The sequence below is a fragment of the Anolis sagrei genome, chromosome X (genome assembly GCF_037176765.1).
Source record: "Anolis sagrei isolate rAnoSag1 chromosome X, rAnoSag1.mat, whole genome shotgun sequence".
Taxonomy (NCBI): Eukaryota; Metazoa; Chordata; class Lepidosauria; order Squamata; family Dactyloidae; genus Anolis; species Anolis sagrei.
Window position 1 is genome coordinate 91,133,411 of NC_090034.1, and position 22,322 is coordinate 91,155,732.

The 22,322-nt window shown below is 41.3% G+C and overlaps 1 protein-coding gene across 1 annotated transcript; it reads left to right on the forward strand.

The window, feature by feature from the left end:
- The first annotated feature begins 626 nt into the window (after nt 1-626).
- On the forward strand, nt 627-22,045 carry LOC132781413 (free fatty acid receptor 3-like). Its single transcript, XM_060785668.2, has 3 exons — nt 627-716; nt 5,018-5,095; nt 21,014-22,045. The coding sequence occupies exon 3, from the start codon at nt 21,030-21,032 to the stop codon at nt 22,008-22,010; it is 981 nt and encodes a 326-aa protein (XP_060641651.2). The 5' UTR covers nt 627-716; nt 5,018-5,095; nt 21,014-21,029; the 3' UTR covers nt 22,011-22,045.
- The last annotated feature ends 277 nt before the right edge of the window (nt 22,046-22,322 follow it).

Genomic DNA, 22,322 nt, shown 5'->3' on the forward strand with positions numbered 1-22,322 from the left:
CTCCAAACACTCAAGATCAATGCCCACCAAACCCTTCCAGTATTTTCTGTTGGTCATGGGAGTAAAGGGGGCCAAGTTTGGTTCAATTCCATCATTGGTGGAGTTCAGAATGCTCTTTGATTGTAGGGGAACTATAAATCCCAGCAACTACAACTCCAAAATGACAAAATGAACTCCCCCTCAACCCCAACAGTGGTCCAGTGAATGAAAATACATCCTGCATAACAGATATTTACATTATGATTCATAACAGTAGCAAAATTAGTTATGAAGTAGCAACAAAAATAATTTTATGGTTGGTGGTCACAACAACATGAGGGAACTGTATTAAGGGGTTAGGAAGGTTGAGAAACAGTGCCTTAAAGGCTCACTTGACTCCTTTATAGTATCTAGTAAAGAATTGCTGGAGTCATGCAGGAGGCACGCTCTGAACAGAAGCCCCCCCCCCCCCCCTCCAAAGACAGCCATGTGATAGCTCCTCTTGAGGCCCCGCCCACTCACCTTCTAGCCCCGCCCCTTGGGAGATCTATTGGGTGGAGGGTGACCGGGCTCTCCATTCCAATTCTGTGATACACTCAGTAGGATTGGATAGAGGAGGAGAAGCAAGGATCCTGGAAAAGATCAAAGAAGAGAGATCCACTTTCCCTTTGCAGCTGGAGAAGGAAGAGACAGCTGAAGTTAGTGTAAGGATGCAGTAGCCTCACTTTCCTTTCCTGGTAAGTCTCAAGAAGGGTGTGTTTGTGTGTATGATGCATGTGAGTCTGTCCCAATGTTATGCTTCCCATTTATTTTGACAGAAGCAAAGTAAGACAAGAGTTCTTTCTCCAACCTTGGATATTCCACAGCAGGGATTCTCAACCTTCCTAATGCCACAACCCCTTAATACAGTCCCTCGTGTTGTGGTGACCCCCAACCATAACATTATTTTCATTGCTACTTCATAACTGTAATTTTTGTTCCTGTTATGAATTATAATGTAAATATCTGATATGCGGGATGCATTTTCATTCCCTGGACCAAATTTGGCACAAATACCCCATATGCCCAAATTTGAATACTGGTGGGATTTAGGGGGGTTGATCTTGTCATTTGGGAGTTTTAGTTGCTGGGATTTATAGTTCACTTACAATCTAAGAGCATTCTGAACTCCACCAACAATGGAATTGAACCAAACTTGGCACACAGGACTTCAATGAGCAACAGAAAATACTGGAAGGGTTTGGTGGGCATTGACCTTGAGTTTTGGAGTTGTAGTTCACCTACCTCCAGAGAGCACTGTGGACTCAAACAATGATGAATCTGGACCAGTCTTGGCACACACACTTAGTATAATGTGAACAGTGATGGAGTTTGGGGAAAATAGTCCTTGACTTTTGGGAGTTGTAGTTGCAGGGATTTATAGTTCACCTAGAATGACATAGAATTCTGAACCCCAACAACAATAGAATTGGGCCAAACTTTCCATATAGAAATCCTATGCCTTGAAGGGACTCGCTGGTGCGAGCCTCCCTCCAGCCTTGCATGCTCACCCTCGATTGCACATGAGCACCATACTGCCATGCGCTGAGCACGCCTGCTCTCCCCTCCCTGCTTGGAGTTTCAGAAACAGCCCTCCCCTTGGCTGAGAGGCTGGCCAATCACAGCAGAGGAGGGCTTTTGGTGGAAGGTTTTGCCGTGTGTTTTCAAAAAGGAAGAGAAGGACAGGCGGAGAGATCTTCAGCCTTCTCTGTGTTTTCTGATGGTCTTTGGCGACACCTCTGAAACCCCTCGTGACCTGCTCAGGGGTCCTGACCCCCAGGTTGAGAAATGCTGTTCCACAGATATATAAACCCCATTTTCTAGTTTCCAACAGACCTCACAACCTCAGAGAATGCTTGCCATAGATGTGGGCATAACATCAGGAGAGAGTGCTACTGGAATTTGGCCATACAGCCCAGAAATCTCATAACAACCCAAAGTAAACTGAACTCAAAATGGTGAAAAAGATAAAAGACACCAAATAAAGATACAGTAGAGTCTTGCCTATCCAACTTTTGCTCATCCAACATTCTTTATCATCCAACACAGTCTGCCCCCCATCCGGATCCACAGCTGTTTCAATACATTGTGATGTTTTGGTGATAAATTTGTAAATACATTAATTACTACATAACATTACTGTGTATTGAACTGCTTTTTCTGTCGATTTGTTGTAAAACATAATGTTTTGGTGCTAATTTGTAAAATCATAACATAATTTAATGTTTAATAGGCTTTTTCTTAATTCCTCCTTATTATCCAACATTTTCCGTTATTCAAAGTTCTGCCAGTCCATTTATGTTGAGACGCTGTTGTATTCATCTGTCATGAATGATATGCATATATAATACAACCTGCACTGGAGAATTAGTGCAGTTTGACATCACTTTAACTGCTGTGGCTCAATACTAGGGACTCATGGGAGTTTTAGTTTGGTGAGCCACCAGCTCTCTGTGGCAGAGAAAGCTAAACACTTTGTAAAACTACAAGGTTGTATAACATTCAGCCGTGGCAGTTAAAGTGGTGCCAAACTGCATTAATTCTTCAGTGTAGATACACCCCTCCCTCCCAATGTGACTTTTCAGTTGCTTGGTCTGAACAAAGTGGTGTCAGGCATTCCAAAGGACCAAGCTAGAGTTATGTCTAATGGTGGGGAGGTTTGCATTTGAAAAAAAAGGATGCATCTATACCAGGCATGCGCAAACTTTGGTCCTCCCGTTGTTTTGGACTTCAACTCCCACAATTCCTAACAGCCTCAGGCCTTTTCCTTTTCCCCCTCAGCCAGTGGCTGAGGGGGAAAAGGAAGGGGCCTGAGGCTGTTAGGAATTGTGGGAGTTGAAGTCCAAAACACCTGGAGGACCAAAGTTTGCTCGTGTCTGATCTATACTGTAGAGTTAATGCAGTTTACCATGACTGTAACGGTTCTGGCATAATGTTATGTAGAATCAAGGGAGTTGTAGTTTGATGAGGTACCAGTACTCTGGCAGAAAAGGAGAAAGACCTTGTAAAACTATAACCCTTGTGATTCCATAGCATTGTACTATGCCAATTAAAGTGGCGTGAAAATACATTAATTTTACAGTGTAGAGGCATCCTAAAATTAAAACTAAACTGGAGGTAAACTAAACCAAGGCTAAAACAGGGTTGCTGTGAGTTTTCCAGGCTGTATGGCCATGTTCGAGAAGTATTATCTCCTGACATTTCACCTGCATCGATGGCAGGCATGCTCAGAGGCTAGTGAGGTTTATAAATCTGTCCAGGGCGGGAGAAAGAACTCTTGTCTGCTTGAGGCAAGTATGATTGTTGCAATTGGTCACCTTGAATGGCCTTGCAGCTTCAAAGTCTGGCTGCTTCCTTCCTGAGGAACTCCTTTTTCTGGAAGGTGTTGTCTGGCCTTGATTATTTCTTGTCTGAAATTCCCCTATTTTCATAGTGTTCCTCTTTATTTACTGTCCTGATTTTAGAGTTTTTTAAAGTACTCATAGCCAGATTTTGTTCGTTTTCATTGTTTCCTCCTTTTTGTTGAAATTGTCGACATGCTTGTGAATTTCAGTGGCTTCTCTGTGTAGTCTGACATGTGGAACTATGATCTCTCTGGCTGATCATTCAGCTGCAACTCTCGTGATTCCGCAGCATGTATCCATGGCAGTTAAAGTGGAATAATAGTTCTATAATTCTTTAGTGTAAATGGATACTTTGAGTCAGTTTGCTCGCTCTCTTTCTCCCTCCTATCTATCCCTCAGCTTAACCTACCTCAAAGTGTTGTTATGATTATAAGAATGAGTAAGAAGGCAGTTCATTATTTGGAGAGAAGGTAAAAGAGAAAAGGAAGAAAAGTTCCAAGAAAATTGAGCTTCATAGTGGTTGTGAAATCTGGAGCGCAGTATTGACATATAATTGTTAAATCATAAGTGAGATTGTAAGGTTGTGTAAACTATGTCCCTCCCATAGCTGCCAATAGGCCTGGTGCCAATAGGCCTGGTGCCCCAGTTAGAGCAAAGCTTGGGGATTCTGCTTTCTTTTTGGGTCAGGAGCAACTAAAAAGACTGCAAGTTGCTTCTGGTGTGAGAGAATTGGCCATCTGCAAGGATGATTCTCAGGGAACGCCCGGATGTTTTGATGTTTTACCATCTTTGTGGGAGGCTTCTCTCATGTTCCTACATGGGGAGCTGGATCTGATAGAGGGAGCACATCTGCGCTTTCCCCAGATTCGAACCTCTGACCTGTCAGTCATCATTCCTGTCGACACAAGGGTTTAACCCACTGCGCCACAGAGGGCTCCTATAAAAAAGCTGTATCTTATAGAATCTGTAAGTTGCCATCCAAAAATATTATTTTCCCAATTTTTGGAATGGGTTCTATATGCATGCTGACTTTTCTTTTAGTGGAGGACTTCTACGTGTGTGCTACAAAGCAGTGCTACTATAAATGGCGGTCCCTAGACCAATGTAGTTCTTAGTAAGTTTCCCAGAAAGATATAAACAACTGTAACTAGTGGGCACAAATGTGGTACCGAATCCTAGGGGGGAATTTTGTCCATCAGATGAATTATGTGGCTTGGAACCAATTGCTCAACCATAGGCATGGTCCAGAGCTCAGAACAAATTGTGTGCCACACACTTTTCATGTAACTGCTGTCCTTCTAGTAGCTATCTCCAGAAGTGTAAACATTACCTTTGTGAATAGCGATCTGAATTATACTGGTATTCCCAACCCAAGTACACACATTGAATCAATAACAGCTGCATAAGTGCTATTTACTCTTCAAACCTAACAAAATAATCCTGCAATCTCCTCTCTGTGACACTCAGTACCGAATGCAATCATGTCCCCTTCAGTCTTTTCTTCACTGAGGTGATGCCCAGTTCTTTCAACCTTTCCTCCTGTATTGCATTCTCTGTATCTCTGATCATCCTTGTTGTCCTTCTCCACTGTGTCTATTTATCATTATGATATTAATGATGTCCCATTGGTTGCTGTCTGTGCTGCTTTTTTATAGGAGCTACCAAGAGAAGGCTGAGAGCTTATGGTTGGAATCTTGCTGGTTAGTCCTGATCAGAGAAGCAATTGTTGAATGGTAAGTAATACATCAATAAATCCCATTACTTTCAGAGGTTTGTTCTCATTGGGACTCTTTTTTGTGTCTCAGAAGTGACTTGAGAAACTGTGTTACTTCTGGTGTGAGAGAATTGGCTGTGTGCAGGGATGTTGCCCAGGAGACACCTGGATGTTTTACCATACTGTGGGAGGCTTCTCTCATGTGCCTGCATGGGAAGCTGGAGCTGTCAGACAGGAGCTCACCTCATCTCGCGGATTTGAACCTCCAACTTTCAGGTCAGCAGTTCAGCTGGCACCAGGGTTTAACCCATTGTGTCACTGTGGCTCCATTCTCATTGGGATAAACAAAAGTGTAAACCAAGGGTCGGAATCATTGTACTGAAAAAACGCACATTCGTTGAATTGGCTGTGCTGATGAGAATGGTTGGGTTTTAAGTTCAAATGATTATCCCTGGATTGGCACAAGTCCATAAACCATGAGCCATGAATTCATATTACATTTTCAGGGAGAAAAAAAGAAGTTGCAGTAGGTACAAATATAGTGCCAATCCTTGGTGTATTAAAAAAATAAAGTACAAGTCTCTGTGCCATGTAGAATTTGAGAAGCATTGATGATAGATATATGTTCTACACCAGTCTCCCCAACCAGTCTCCAAACTGAGCTACATCTTAGTTGCTACTGTGTGCTTGCACAAGTGTGGTGGAGAAAAAAAATATAGAAATGGAACAACACTATTGCAAAATAGACTTCCAAACACTTTCCAAAAGGTCTGGATCATCTCCCAGCTGTTGAGGTTAAAGACCTTCTTGTTAAAGAACTTTACAGACTTGCTGTGCTTCCTTAGTGGAGTTTGTACATGATGTTTCAGAAGACAATTAAAATTCTTTCACTCCATCTGATCAGTTTAAGGAAAAAAGGTAGAATCCCTGGTGCTGCAATGGGTTAAACCCTTGTGCTGGCAGGACTGCTGACTGAAAGGTCGGCGGTTCAAATCCAGGGAATGGGGTGAGCTCCCATCTGTCAGCTCTAGCTTCTCATGCAGGGACATGAGAGAAGCCTCCCACAGGATAGTAAATTTCCGGGCATCCCCTGGGCAACTTGCAGTATATTCTCAATTCACTTCTGAGATTATAAAAAAGCCATTGTGTCTGTCTGGAATGATGGGAGCTGTAATTCAATACATTCAATAGATCCCAGGCCAGGGAAAAGTGTCCTAGATAAGGAAAAAGCACTTTGAGCACCGATAGTTGCTTTCTGTGGCCCATCATGACAGCTAGTTCCCAATCTTTGTATTTCTCGAATCACATTTAACTTTGGTGGGTCATCATCATCACCCTGCCTCACATTAAATTATTCTTTAATTGCCATCACATTTTGGTCACTCCATAAAACAGACAACAAGGAGAATCATTACTGCTAATGGCTCAGGGGGGAAATCGAATTTCTTGACTTACGTATTTTTAATTGTCCACTAAAGTGGTGTGTCATAATTGACGGGAATTGTAAAGAAAAATAAGCGAAAGCTTGGAGGTAGACTCATGAATAATCTTCTTGGACTGACTGATTGTAAATAGAGAAAGAATACGGACAATGATACCCTTCCTCCTTCTCTCTCTCTCCAAAGCATATTTATTAAAATGGAATGAAGTCACCCTTTATTTTAAAGCTCTTCAAACTTTATGGAATGTTTGCTTCAAAGCTCTTGGAAATGTGTAAGGTTTAACCAAAATATGACGGTTGGATCAGAAAACTGCTGCCCCCTTATTCTGTCAAAAGCTTTCATGGCTGGAATCACTGGGTTGTTGTAGATTTTTTGGGCTATATGGCCATGTTCTAGAAGCATTCTCTCCTGACGTTTTGCCTGCATCTATGGCAGGCATCCTCACAACCTCTGACAACCGACAACAACCTAATCCAATATAATTTGCCCCATGTTACCGTGTCTTCCAAATATTCCTATTTAGAATTGAAGGCCCTGATTAATTCTCTGTCACCCCCATTTTAAACCACTTTCTAAGACCTCCCAGTTTTTTTCTCCTCTTTCTATTTTCCCCTTCATCTTCAACTTGCTTCAGTTGCAGAAAACTGAGTTCAGACTGCAAAATTACCACAGTTTGCATTTAATTAATTTTGCAAATGGGAACAGAAAAGGAGAATCTTGCACTTCCCAGGAGACTCAGGCAAATCAAAGTTGCAGGATCCCGTAGCTTATCCATTCCTCATCACTTTGATGACTCTTTGAATTTTCTTGTCAGCACCTATCCCAGTTTTCATCTGCATACCTCTAAGCATCCCAATTTGGCAAAGACTGTCTTGTTATTCCAGTTTTTCAGACATTTCCAAAATTCTCTGTTACTCTCTTCCTCTCACTTCATTTCTTTATCCTCATCCTACTTCAATTGATGCAAATTGATTTCAAAAGCAAATTGCATTCAAGTAACTCACTGGAGCGGGGGGGGGGGGGTGGTGGTGGTGGTGACGGTGAAATATTGTATTTTCCAGTAGGCTCAGGCAAAAGCAAATTTTCCATATTTTTACAAAATATTTCCATATTGTAGTCCGCAGCTTCTCTATGCTTAAGTGGAGATGTGGATTCAATTATCTCAAGTTCTAAAGAAACATTCAATGCCCTAGCCATATTTTCAGAGTAAAGCTATGTCTGTAACACAGCCAGAGTCCATCTGAGAAATGGCAACAGAATTTCAAATTGCACATCACTCATAATGTGGGAAAAAGTTTAAAAAGATGCAGGCAGGTGGCTATCTAGTTAGTTGCCCAACTTATTGTACTGCTGTATGTACAGTGGAATTTGGAATGACTATGATGCTCTGTTATAAACCCTGCAGATGTGTTGAACTACAGCACCTATTTTCCCTTTTTTCCATGTCAGGAGTGACTTGAAAAATTGCAGCTTGCTTCTGGTGTGAGAGAATCGGCCGTCTTCAAGGACGTTGCCCAGGGGACGCTCAGATGTGTTACCATCCTGTGGGAAGCTTCTCTCATGTCCCCACATGGGAAGCTAGGGCTGAAAGATGGGAGCTTACCTCATCTCGTGGATTCGAACTGCTAACCTTCAGGTCAGCAGTTCAGCTGGCACAAGGGTTTAACCAGAGCTCCATGACACAATGGCTGGAATGATAAAGGTTGTTTCTCATCATGGGATGTAAAAGCTTAATCCAGTGCCTAAATAATGAGTTTTTTATTGATATATGCAATTAGGTTTAGCCCAAGGTGTTTTGTTGTCTAAGGCATAAGAGGAGGCTACCATCTCTTTCCCTACTGTGGACTGGGGAAAAGAGAAATAAAGAAAAATATTCACACACTGATGTTACTTGGCCCCACATGTTCTAGTTTACATATGTGAAATGTTGGAAGGTATTATCTTCTCCTTCTTCTGTCCCATGTCAGCTATATACATTGCTTGTCTCACTAGCTAATTGTAAAGCCTGTCCTGAAGAGTATGTGCATTGTGCAAGGATATGTTAGCCCTCGGTATGCATTTTGGAATTTAACACTTAGAACAGTGGTTCTCAACCTTCCTAATGCCACGACCTCTTAATACAGTTCCTCATGTTGTGTTGACCCCCAACCATAACATTATTTTTGTTGCTAGTTCATAACTGTACTTTTGCTACTGTTATGAATCATCATGTAAATATCTCATATGCAGGATGGATTTTCATTCACTAGACCAAATTTGGCACAAATTCCCGATACACCCAAATTTGAATACTGGAGGGATTTTTTTTGGGGGGGGGGGTATTAAATTTGTCATTTGGGATTTGCAGTTGCTGGCATTTATAGTTCCCCTACAATCAAAGAGCATACTGAACTCCATCAATGACAGTATTGAACCAAACTTGGCACACAGGACTCCTATGACCAACAGAAAATACTGGAAGGGTTTGGTGGGCATTGACCTTGAGATTTGGAATTGTAGTTCACCTACATCCAAGAGTTCACCTACATCCAGTATGCTCAAATGTGAATACTGGTGGAGTTTGGGGAAAATAGACCTTGACATTTGGGAGTTGTAGATGCTGGGATGTATAGTTCACCTACAATCAACCAGTAGAATTGGGCCAAACTTCCCACACAGAACCCCAAAGACTAACAGAAAATACTGTGTTCTCTAAGGGTCCTTGGCGACCCCTCTCACATCCCATCACAACCCTCCGACCCCCAGGTTGAGAAACACTGATTTAGAAGATCTGGACAGTTTGGTCAACAGTGAAATTACTGGTAACTGTAATCTAAAACATATGGTGTGTCAAGCATCCCACAACTAGGTTTACAAGGTCTTCAGCCTTCTCTGCTAAATAGTGCCTCACCAAACTACAACTTCCATAATTCCATAGCATTTGGTCATGACAGTTAACATAGTGTCAAATTGCATTAATTCTGCACCTTAAAAAAGCATGAAATCACAACTATAATCTCAGCCTCTTGTGTCAAAATCATTTTCTTTTGGTCTCATGAGTGCTGGCTCCATTTAAGTGGGAACTGGTGTCAACAGCAATGGAAAAAATTACATTCACTGCCGTTGCCTCTTTAGGTGTTGATCAAACTAGAGGGGCATGTTCTTGGTTGAAGAGTCTCACTCTTTCTGTCTGGATGATGTCAGGCGGAGCTCAGCCTGGCTCCATAGAGGCGAATACAGATCAGAATATGAGTTCCCAGAGGACCTTAAATCTACCATCTCTTATTCCCTCACTGCAAAAATGTCTAGTTTTGTCATAGTCTGATAATGTTAATGTTTTGTTTTGTTTTTTTAATAAAAAACACAGTAAGAGTTGAGCTGTGGATATCAGAACCATGGCTGGGACTTCCATCAGGCAGAGTGAGAAAGCTGTTTTAAGTAAGATGCTCAAAAGTGGCAACTAGATGCCTTTGGGGACCATGGAAGATTTGGTTCCAGCATTAGTGTTGAAGAAATATGCACTTGCCAATCCATCTGGTCTTTTGTACATGAGAATTATTTATTTATTTATTTATGACATTTATATGCCACCCTTCTCACCCCAAAGGGTGAGAGCGTGAGGGGATAGGGTCTATCATTTATTTTTATAGCAATCCATGAAATGTTTTAGGCTTACGGTTCCTTTTGCACCATGCAGTTAAATACCATTTATTCTACTTCAATCGCCATGGCTGCATCCTCTGGGTGTGTAGTTTGGTGATGTATTAGATCTTATGACAGATTATGCTAAATACTTTAGTACAACAACAACAACAACAACAACAACAAGTTTTATTTATATCCCGTCCCCTCTCCGGGAAGAGACTCAGGGCAGCTTACAGCAAGTAACAGTTAAAACAATTTAACAAATACTACATAGGTCACATTAGGTAAAGATTTCCCCTGAAAATTGTTGTGTCCGACAATGGGTTTGGTGCTAATCTCCATTTCTAAGCCAAAGAGCTGGCGTTGTTCGTAGACACATCTAAGGCCATGTGGTCGGCATGACTGCATGGGGCGCCACTACCTTCCTGCCAGTTCCCGAACTGCTATGCTGGCAGAAGCTAGGGCTAACAGCGGGAGCTCCCCCTGCCCCCAGGATTCAAACCACCAACCTTTAGGTCAACAAGTTCAGCAGCTCAGTGGTTTAACCTGCTGTGCCACCAGGGGGCCCAGGTCAAATTAACACAATTTAAAATAAAACCATTGCAATTACTGAAAACATATAAGAACATAACATGATGTATAAAAGGCATCCTCAAACTGTGGCCCTCCAGCTGTTTGGGCCTTCAACTCCCAGAATTTTTGACAATTGAACAAGCTTGTTAGGGCTTCTGGGAGATGGAGGCCCAAACAGCTGGAGGGCCGCAGTTTGAGAATGCCTGACATATAAGAACATAACCTAACATCAACATTGACTGAACAAATAAACAATAACAAATAACATCAACATAAAAAATAGCTGCTCTTGCTGGGATAAAAGCATTAAAAATGTTAAAACCATCAATCATATTAAAATACCTCCATCTAAGACTGATTGTCTCCAAAAGCCTACTTCCAGAGCCAAGATTGAAGTTGCTTTCTAAAAATCAACAAGGAAGGAGCCAATCTAATTTCTTTGGTAAGGACATTGCAGAGCCATTGAAGTCCCTCTCTTTTGCTCCCTCTAGCCAAGCTTGTGACAGGGGTGGGACCGAGAGGGGAGCCTCCCCTGCAGATCTCAGGGCTCAGTCTGGTTCATAAAGGGGGATGTGGTCGAGCAAATAAGCTGGATCCCAACCATGTAGGATTGATTAGGTTATGCCTTGCACTTTGAATAGGGCCCAGAAACAAACAGGCAGCCAGTGGAGCTGTTTTAGCAGTGGAGTGGTATTGCCCCCTGTGATCAGCTCCTATTAGTAGCTTGGCTGCAGATCTTTGACAAAAAGTAAAATCTGGTTTTTATTCCTGGTGTGAGAGAAATTATATGATCTTCCACATAAATCTCTCTGGATTCAAAAGTCCTAAAGTGTTGCACAATAATTATTCTCTGGATAAAAGCACATGTTCTGTTATGCAGATTTCCTGTCCCAAAGCAGTGCTTTTGTGCAGAAAACCTACTTTCTATATAGATAATGGCAGGGAAGATATTCCTAAAAAAATAAACAACACATTTTTCTCTGCAGAATAATTTCTATACAACACTCTGGATAGCAGGAGAAAATGGTACAAAATTCTCATTGATCTATTATGCTTTCAGAGAGGGTTCCTGACTGTCTGGAATCTTGTTTTTTTAACCCAAGAATAAATAATTCTGAATATGCTTTCCAGCCCTGTCTACTGTTGTTAGAGGAGAGTTGGAGGAACTCATCTTTCCCCAAGCAGGGAATCATGAGTGGTTAGACCAGGCATGGGCAAACTTCAGCACTCCAATTGTTTTGGAGTTCAACTCCCACAATTCCTAACTACTGGCTGTTAGGAATTGTGGGAATTGAAGTCCAAAACATCCGGAAGGCTGAAGTTTGCCCATGCCTGGGTTAGACAGTGGTTCCTGCTGAGAAGGATGGGAGTTGTAGTCCAATCTCTTTGCACCCCACCATATTTAGTAGACTCATAATTGGAAGAAACCACAAGGGTCATCCAGTCCAACCCCACTGTTCATTGGCAGGAATTCTCTTGATGATTTATGCTCATAACTACTTTTTTGGATATTGCATTTGAGGGATATTGCGGTGTACTGAAGGCAGTCACATATTGGGCTGCTAGAACAAATCTAGAACTAAGATCCTGGTGTGAGACCCATTTAACAAAGCTCCAATCAGGCCCGTAGCCAGGATTTCGATTCGGGGGGCGGGGGGCTGAGTTTTTTCAGGGGGGGGGGGCTGAGTCTGAGTGAAAGAGGGTCTACCCTAGCAAATCTTTTGTATCATTACCCCAATACCCCCATGCATATGGGATATATTGAGTATGGTGATCAAATCATGATATGAATAAACATAACAGTTTAAATAATGCACCATTAAGGCCTTTTTGCGAACCACCATGAGAATTTCGGGGGGGGGGGGGGGCAAGCTCCTCAAGCTACATGCCTGAATTACATGTTAGGGAGAATTGGTGACAGTCCTTGGGGTGAAATAGACGTGTTTTATAAAAGCACAAATCTGCTTATCTATAGCAGTGTTAGGCTGCACATCCCCAAAGGGATCTAGGTAGGACTGGGAACATGTCACCCTCCAGATGTTTGGGGGCTGCAGTTTCCATCAGGCTTATCCAGAACACAGATAATAGGAGTTGTTCCTTTTCCTTGATCTCAAAGTTAGAAGGGATCCCGAGGCTGTCAAGCTGAATCATAATGATTGCCTGCTATAATTGCATCAGCACCAGGGCATGCAGTACCTTCCCAGAAGCAAATCAGCTTAATCTTGCCAGTGAACAATCTGAAAATGTCTCATTCGCCTTATCAGGAGACAAAGGCAATAGAGTTAGATCCACAGCAATTTCCTCTCCACTAACAACAGCACAGGGCAACCACTGTTACTAATGGCACTTTGCCATCTGTTTTGGATAAATTTCATTTCTGTCACCTTATGCTCTCATCTCTTTCTATTGACTGCTTTGCTAGTCTCATATATATTGCATCCAAAAACAGAGGCTTTTCTGTAGGGTAGTGTGAGGAAGTGATTTTTCAGGAGGAAGGGAAATCTTTGCATACATGGACAAATCATTTCCATAGTTTTCTCCCTGCTTTGGGAGAAATTAAATGTTTCCTGTGCAGTGTTTTCCTTGCATTGGCACACTCCAAAAGCATGTTAGGGAATTATTCTCTATACCCAAAATGGGCAAACCCAGGCCCGGGGCCCAAATGTGGCCCCTTGGGATCTTTTCTCGGGCCCTCCTCTCTCTCACCATCCTATCCTCCCTTCCTTCTCTCTTCCATTCCCCCTTCCCTTCCTCCCTTGCCTCCCTCTTTCACCCTCCCTCCTTCCTTCTCTTCCACTCTTTCATCCTTCCTTCCTTCCATCTCCCCTTTCTCCCTCCTTCCTTCTCTTTTGTCTGTCCTTCCTTATCTATTTCCTTTATCCTTCCCTTCCTTCTCTTGCTCCCTCTCATCCTTCTTTTTTCCTTAGTCCTTCTTTCATCCTTCCTTTCCTTTTGTCCTTCCTTCCTTCTCTCTTTCCTTTATTCCTTCCTTCTCTTCTTCCCTCCATTCCTTCCTTCTTTTTCCTTCCTCCTTCCCTTTCATCCTTCCATCTTTCCCTTTTATCTTTCCTTCCTTCTCTCTTTCCTTCCTTCTCTTCCTCCCTCTCTCTCTTCCTTCTTTCCTTCTCTTTTCCTTCCCTTTCATCTTTCCTTCCTTCCTTCCTTCCTTTCTTCCTCCCTCCCTTTTATTCTTCCTTCCTTCCCTTTTGTCTTTCCTTCCTTCCCTCTTTCCTCCCTCTTTTCCTCTGTCCCTCTTTCTCCTTCCCTCCTTCTTTTCCTCCCTTCTGTCCTTCCTTCCTTCTCTCTTTCCTTCCTCCTTCCCTTCCTTCCATGACTGGGCAGCCAGTCCTCTAAGCAGGGAGTGCTATCATGTTTGCCCATTCCTGCTTTATACAATAAAACTGAATGTATTTCCAAGCAATCATAACACAATGCCTGGATGAGTTTAGTCCGAGGACCTCTCTCTGTGTGGCTATGCATCTGGCAGTCTCCATCTAGTTGTCTCATTATTTCTGAGGGAAGAAGAGAGAAGGATGCAATTAACCTTAGTTACTGGACAACCTGTCCCCACCAGGAACACATATGTTCTCTGTGTCATCAGTGCCAGTCCCTATTATTGGATGTATCCATTCTTAGCAAATACAATGAATTAGTCACCTTTCTGTCCTGATTCCAGGAAGTTCAAGTCAGTATGCATGGCTCTTCTTTCCGGTTTATTCACACAACAATCCTATCATGTAGGATAGCCTGAAAAAGAGAGGGAGGATAGTGACTGTTGCAAGGCAGGGGATCCCAGAATGTATTTAAAGATGGGGAAGCTCAACTTTGAAAGACTATTTGCTATACTTTTAGCACCCATTATCAAACATTCCTGAATATGAAGACTCTGTCTGAATCTCATCTTGATTCTGCACTGACCTGTATACCCAGAATGAAGTATCATTCTTAGCTCTTTATCTCTAATCAACAACCACATGGTGCATTTCATTAGCTTGCTTATGATAATGTTATATGGCATTTTAGTTGGTCTTAATCAAGCTGTTGTGCAACGGTAGATTATGTTAGCATGCAATTATTTCTATTGGGAACAGTATCACTCTCTGCAAGGCTATTAACAGTGACTGATATCGAATGTCAACATTGGGAACCTTTTTTCCCCTCCCTGGCCCATAAACTGTTTACAATCTACGCATCAGGATCCAAGCATGTTGGTTTTATTGAAATTGTCTTTACAAGGAAGCAGCAAATTATGATTTGCTGAATACACCAAAGAAAAGAAAGAAAGGGGGATAAATAAGAAAAGTTTAAGTATAAAGAAAGTAGGAAATAGTTAAGAGTAGAGATAAAATAGTTAAGAGTAGAGACACCACACTCTGGCAACGAAAGTCCTTATGGTTAAAGCAGTGGTATTCCCCGGAGTAACCTATGGATGAGAAAGCTAGACCATGAGGAAAGCTGAGTGAAGGAAGATATATGCTTTTGAACTGTGGTGTTGAGAGTGCCTTGGACCGCAAGAAGATCAAACCAGTCAATTCTCCAGGAAATGCCCAACTGCTTACTGGAAGGAAGGATATTAGAGGCAAAGATGAAGTACTTTGGCCACATAATGAGAAGACAGGAAAGCTTGGAGAAGAGAAGTATGCTGGGGAAAATTTAAGGGAAAAGGAAGAGGGGGTGACCATGGGCAAGGTGGATGGAAGCTTGACCTTGAAGGAGCTGGGGGTTGCCACGGCTGACAGGGAGCTCTGGCATGGACTGATCCATGGGGTCACATGGATTTGAATTTGTGACCTTTTAGTCAACAAGTTCAGCAGCTCAGCAGTTTAACCCACTATGTCACTGAGGCCCCCCAGTAGGTTCAGGTTTGTGTGCTCCTCCCCATTGATAACCTTTCTATCTCAATCATATGTCTTAGTGTTCCATCCTTTGTGAACTGTTGGAGGGCACAGAAATGAAACACAAAGATGGAAAGGCTGTAGAATGTTATAGGCTCCCTGTTCCTGTGTCTGTTTGTGTAAAATTGCTGTACTATTTGTGTACTATTGCTACCCCATTTGGGTTTTATTGCTGAGCTCCATAGATTATCACAATTAGGGAACTGATGCTATAGGGAATCAAAGAATATAAGAAAATATTTGAAAATTGTTTAGAAAAAAGGTTTCATGACATTTGAGGAGTACTTTCAGAATAGAGGAGCAAATGCATGATTTAATAAATAATGATTTGGGCCCTCTGCCCTCTTCCACTTGATGTGCTGGGAGATCAGATAGAATCATAAAGTTGCAAGAGATCACAAGAACTATCTGGTTCTCTCTAACACACATATTGGTTCTTGTTAATATGGCTAATTTTAATGATATATTTTTAAATTTACACACATGAATTCATGTTGTGATCCACCTTGGGTCCCATTCAGGTGAAGAACAAGATCAAAATTAAATAAATTAAAATGCTGCTAATTGTGGGTGGGAGCATAATTGCAAAAACCAGCACAGTTTGGGATTATGTTCTAGATTAGTCATCAGAAATGTTTTTCTCTCTCCAAAAAGTTAATGCACACATTTATTTATTTATTTATTATTTACCTTATTTATATCCTGCCTTTCTCTACCCTGAGAGGGACTGAAGGCAACTTACAATTACACCTCTATGATGCCTTAAAACATACCACATCAGTGGGTTGTTGTAGGTTTTTCGGGTTATATGGCCACATTCTAGAAGCATTCTCTCCTGACATTTCACCTACATCTATGGCAAGCATTCTCAGAGGTTGTGAGACCTCTGATGATTCTTGCCATAGATGTAGACAAAATGTCAGGAGAGAATGCTTCTAGAACATGGCCATATAGCCCAAAAAAATTACAAAAACCCAGTGATTCCAGCCATGAAAACCTTTGACAATACATCATACCACATTAGTCAAAACATAAGTTAAATATTAAAACATAATATGCATAGAAAAAATACATTTCAATGAATCACGCCATCCAGAGTCATAGTCAAGCCAGTGACTCTCACATGTAATCCATCTATATCAGTGGTTCCCAACCTGTGCTCCGTGGGCCACCAGTGATCCACAAGGATGAAAATATGGTCCTCTGCCTCGCCGTTACTACACTATTGCTTCAAAACCACACGGCAACAAGAGTGACTGGTCTCGCAAAATCCTCTTATAGTGCCGAAGCAATGGGGATGTTGAGAGTGGAGAGGCTGACTATATATGAAAGATTACTACTAACAAATCAGTTCAAGATTATCAAATATAATTTTCTCTGGGTGAGCAGATGATGACTACTGGATGGCATAAGTTCTGAATCAGAAACTAGATCTGATGTGGTCTATCCAATGCAATTTTAAGCAACCCAAATAACCAAACCAAATCTAAAGTTGACCAAAAATTGATTTGTAACCCTTTTGGTACTAATGTACCTGGTCAAAGTGGTCCCTGGTCAACAGAAGTTTGGGAACCACTGATCTAGATGAGACAAGATATCAGAGTTCTTACAAGAGTTGTAAAAAATGATCTTGATTAGTCTGATTCTTTCTTGCAGATAAAAAAACCCGAGGAATAAAGCCTCCTCTGGGATCTTTTTGGGGAGTTTTTGTTTTCCATCCATCTTAGAAGATGCACATGAATGGGGTGTTGGGCTCCTCTTTACCCAGAGCAGGCTGGCTCCCTGGATGCAGCAGCCACTTTCTGTTTCTCAGATCAGCTCTTGCAAACCTCCAGGCTGCTATCACAGTGTAAACAGATAAAGTCTGAGAGAAGTAACACACACAAATCAGCATGATAGAAAATGCCCATTTCCAAAGCAAACAACAATTTTGAGATGAAACAGCTTTCTCTGCCACGAGGCTCCCTGTCACTGTTTTTATTTGTCATAGGAAATGGTTCTCCCCGAGTTCTTTCCCCCTTCCAGTTGTGACCCTTCATTCACCTTCCGCAGTTCCAGAAGAATATTAACCTTTGTCCAGCTTTTATTTTCTTTGTTAATTTGCTTTTCTGATCCCAGCTGTGGATGACTCTGTATCTGTTACTCTCTGGTGCTGCCAAAGTGGATGGGGAATTGCAGGCACATGATTTTAAAAAATCCTCTTTTATTGCCATGACTCCATGCTACAGACTCATGGGAATATTGTGGTTTGGTGAAGTATATTTGTCTGAGTCAATGACAGAATATTGTTGATTAATAACATTATGGATATATTTGATGGATAAGTTCACTACCACCTGGAGATGTGCTGCTTCCATTCCACCCATGTATCCATTCCTGATGGCTGTGATTTTCTTAGAAACAAGAAGGCCCAGGAAGCCAGAAAACATAGGGTGAAAAAGAGAAGAGTTACCAAAGGGTTACCAAAGGGTTACCAAAGGGTTGGATGCCAAGGGGCCAGAATGCTTTATGCCAGTTGGCTGGTGCAGGGCTGGTGGCCAAATCTTTTATCTAAACACATAGCTGTCTCATTGCATAGTTTATAAACTAAGGTCTCCTCTTGACATTTTCTGGGCCTGCTGCCAATAAGGAGGAAATTCTTTAAGAATATTGCTAACCATAGAGTGAACTTATGGTCACAGTGGAAGAGAAGAGCACAATGCCAACCAGAGAGAGTACACAGCAGGATGCAATAACCCCCTGTTATTGCAATAACTGATATGGAAAATGTCCAATGACTATTTATTATTTATTTATTTGGTTTACTTTTACCCCGCCCTTCTCACCCCAAAGGGGACTCAGGGCGGCTTACACATACAAGGCACAATTCGATGCCCGTAACATACAACAACAATAAAACACAATAACGCAAATTAGCAAACAACAACAATACATTACATCTAAACCCACTAAAACCAATAAAACCAATAAAATTTCATATGTAACAGCCTTGGACTAAGATTATGGATGGTGGGGTTTTAATATCGAATTTAATGTTTTTAAATGTTTAATATGTATTAATATGTAGGCTTCACAACCTCTGAGGATGCTTACCATAGATGCAGGCGAAACAGCAGGAGACAATACTTCTAGGACATGGCCATATAGCCCGAAAAACCTACAACAACCCACTGTATTAATTTTAATTTAATTTTTATGTTATTGGAATTGTATGTGTTCTGTGCCACAGTGGGTTAAAGCACTGAGCTGCTGAATTTGCTGATCGATAGGTCACAGGTTTGAATCTAGGGAGTGGCGTGAGCTCCCTGTGTTAGCCACAGGTTCTGCCAACCCAGCAGTTCAAAAACATGCAAATGTGAGTAGATCAATAGTTACTGCTCCGGCAGGAAGGTAACGGCATTCCATACAGTCATGCCAGCCACATGACTTTGGAGGTGTCTATGGACAATGCTGGCTCTTTGGCTTAGAAATGGAGACAAGCACGAACCCCCAAATAGACTTAATGTCAGGGGAAAACCTTTACCTTTACTTTATGTGTTCTAAGGCCTTGAATAATTGCCTATAGGTAAGCCACCTTGAGTCCCCTCCGGGGTAGAGAAAGGTGGGGTATAAATAGGGTAAATAAATGAATGTGAAATACTGGATACTGATTTCTTTTAGGCATTTTACAAAATCTCACCTTGCTAGAATTATGTTTCTCTGTCATATCAATGTTTTCCATCTTAGTAGGAAGTGAGGGAAGAATTTAATAGAAATTCTCCAAGGGTGAAACAAACCATAGTTAAAAAAATTGAAAAACCATTGAAAAACATATTTTTTTCAAGTAATGAGAAACACAAATGAGAAGAATCCTGGGAAATATTTGCAGTTTTGGATTTATTCTGCACAAAGTTGCATTTTAGTTGCAAAAAAATTGAATTATTTCTGTACAGGAAATATTGTCCATATGCAGAAATATTATGTATACTATCCAAAAAAGTTTCCTGTGCAAAAAAAAAAAAAAGGTTTCTGTGCAAAATAGCCATGTTTCAATTTTTCACAGAATAATAGGGAATAACTCATGAATTGCAAATAGGTCTCAAAAACTGGGTGGCGTTCTAAGGTTTTCTCACTCTTTCAAGATAATTGCTAAAATTGTTAATTGCTTCCTTTGAAAAGAAAAGTAATGAATAATTGAATCCCTAGTTGCACTATTAATCTATTAATCTGGCTGGAAAAATCAGTCCAAACTAGAAAAGAACCAGTAAGAAAAATAAGAGGGGAGATAGACATATGTAATAATAATAAACTTTATTTATAGGCAACTCTGTCTCCTCAAGGGGTCTCAGGACAGCTAAGATGTATGCTTTTCTCATATCTCTTCTGTAGAGAACTTCTGTCATTTATATCCTGCTTTTTCTCTAAAGTGGGCTTCAAAATTGAATATAAAATAACAAGTAAACAATAAGTAAAACCACACATAGTTTAAAACATATACAATTCCAAATTAAAAAAATAATATTAAAATGTATGTAGAATTAGAGTATTTAATCTGAAGTAGTAGTAAGAATAATAATAATAATAATAATAATAATATTAATATTGTCGAAGGCTTTCATGGCTGGAATCACTCAGTTCTTGTGGGGTTTTTTTGGGCTATATGGCCATGTTCTAGAGGCATTTCTCCTGATGTTTTGCCTGAATCTATGGCAAGCATCCTCAGAGGTGAGGTCACCTCTGAGGATGCTTGCCATAGATGCAGGCGAAACGTCAGGAGAAATGCCTCTAGAACATGGCAAGCATCCTCAGAGGTGAGGCCACCTCTGAGGATGCTTGCCATAGATGCAGGCAAAACGTCAGGAGAAATGCCCCTAGAACATGGCCATATAGCCCGAAAAAACCCACAAGAACTGAATAATAATAATAATAATAATAATAATAATAATAATAATAACTTTATTCCGCTCTATCTCCCCAAAGGGACTCAGAGCAGATTCAAAACATAAAAGGCAAACATTCAATGCCTGAATACAACAACAATACATCCATACTAACAAAATTTAAACAACTCAACATATAAACACAAATTGTTAAACACAGCCTGTTATAACAGACATATGACAAAACATCAAACAAGGAATGGAAACATTATTTTCTCATTTCCTTGGGGCAAATCAATTAATCATTGCTCAAGATATCTATTATGCTGGTGGGGTGAGCAGGGCATGGATATGGATGGCAGATATTAAACAGAGGTATAATGGTAGTATTACCAACACATGGATTATCCTGAATTGTCCAAGTCCCAGAAAAATATTTCTATATTTCTGGCCAGAATGCTTGAGAAGAATATGTGAAATATATTATTTCTTGTCTCTTCTCATCATTTATACATTGACTCAGATGTAATTTCTCTCTCAACAGGTAAAGAGCCTCCAACATGCCTTCCAGCTATGAAGCCCGGAGCTTCTATCTTTCCATCTATGTACTCGCCATCCTAACAGGGCTTCCCACCAACTTGCTTGCCTTGCATGCCCTTGTTAAGAAGTTGAGGACCAAAGCAACTCCCAACAGTATCTTGCTCTTCAACCTCACTCTTTCTGATCTTATCTTCCTGGCTTTCTTGCCTTTCAAGGTATCTGAGCAGTTTGTGGGCCACTGGGCTCTGCCTTTATTTTTGTGCCCTCTTAGTGGCCTTCTCTACTTCAGCACCATCTACACCAGCACCCTTTTCCTCACGGCAGTGAGCGTGGAGCGATACCTAGGTGTTGCATACCCCATACACTACAGGCTGAGGCGCCATTTGGTCTACGTAGTAGTGGCCAGCCTAAGCCTGTGGACTTGCTGTTTTGGGCACTGCAGCATTGTGTACATCACAGAGTTTCACCCGTACAATTTTTCTCCACCAGTCAATTTCTCCAATGACCTCTGTTACAGGAACTTCACAAATGAACAGCTTACCATCCTGCTCCCTGTCCGCCTAGAGCTGGGCATTGTCCTCTTCCTGGTGCCCTCCTTGATCACCTGCTTCTGCTATTTCAGCTTTATGAGGATTGTGATTTCATCAGCTCATATCCGCAAGAGCAAAAAGCAACGTGCTGTGGGATTGGTGGCAGCTACTTTAACTATTTTCATCATCTGTTTTTCACCCTACAACATCTCCCATGTGGTTGGTTTCATCAAGTGGGAAAGTCCAGAGTGGAGGGACGAAGCCTTGATTCCCAGCACCTTCAGTGCCAGTTTGGACCCCATCATCTTCTACTTTTCTTCTTCTGCTGTACAGCGTTCATGTTGGAACTTTCTGAGCTGGGCAAAAAGGATCTTTACTTTGCCTTCTTTGATCCATAAGGTCTTCTTCGGAAAGACTCCAAGCCTGAGGAGACCAAGCCCTCAAGAGTCCATTTGCTCTTCAAAGCTATGACCTCCGATCTCAATGGGAACTTCCTAATTCTTTCTGTGCCTGTCAAATAGACAGTGAAATAGGAATAGTTTCCTCCAGAACGGAAACTCGCAAGTCATGCCTGATATTAGAATTTTTGTTCCAAAACATTGATGTAAGTATTTTTCTCACTGACTTGAGGAATCAAAGTCAGTCTTCTTACCTCCTGGTTTTTGAAATCTGAAAAGAATGATAAGTGAACTCTACCATTCTCCAACCAGAATGGGAAAGAAGTTTTCCTGGGGATGAATGGAGGAACCCAATTTGGTGACCATGACCTCACAATTTTTGACA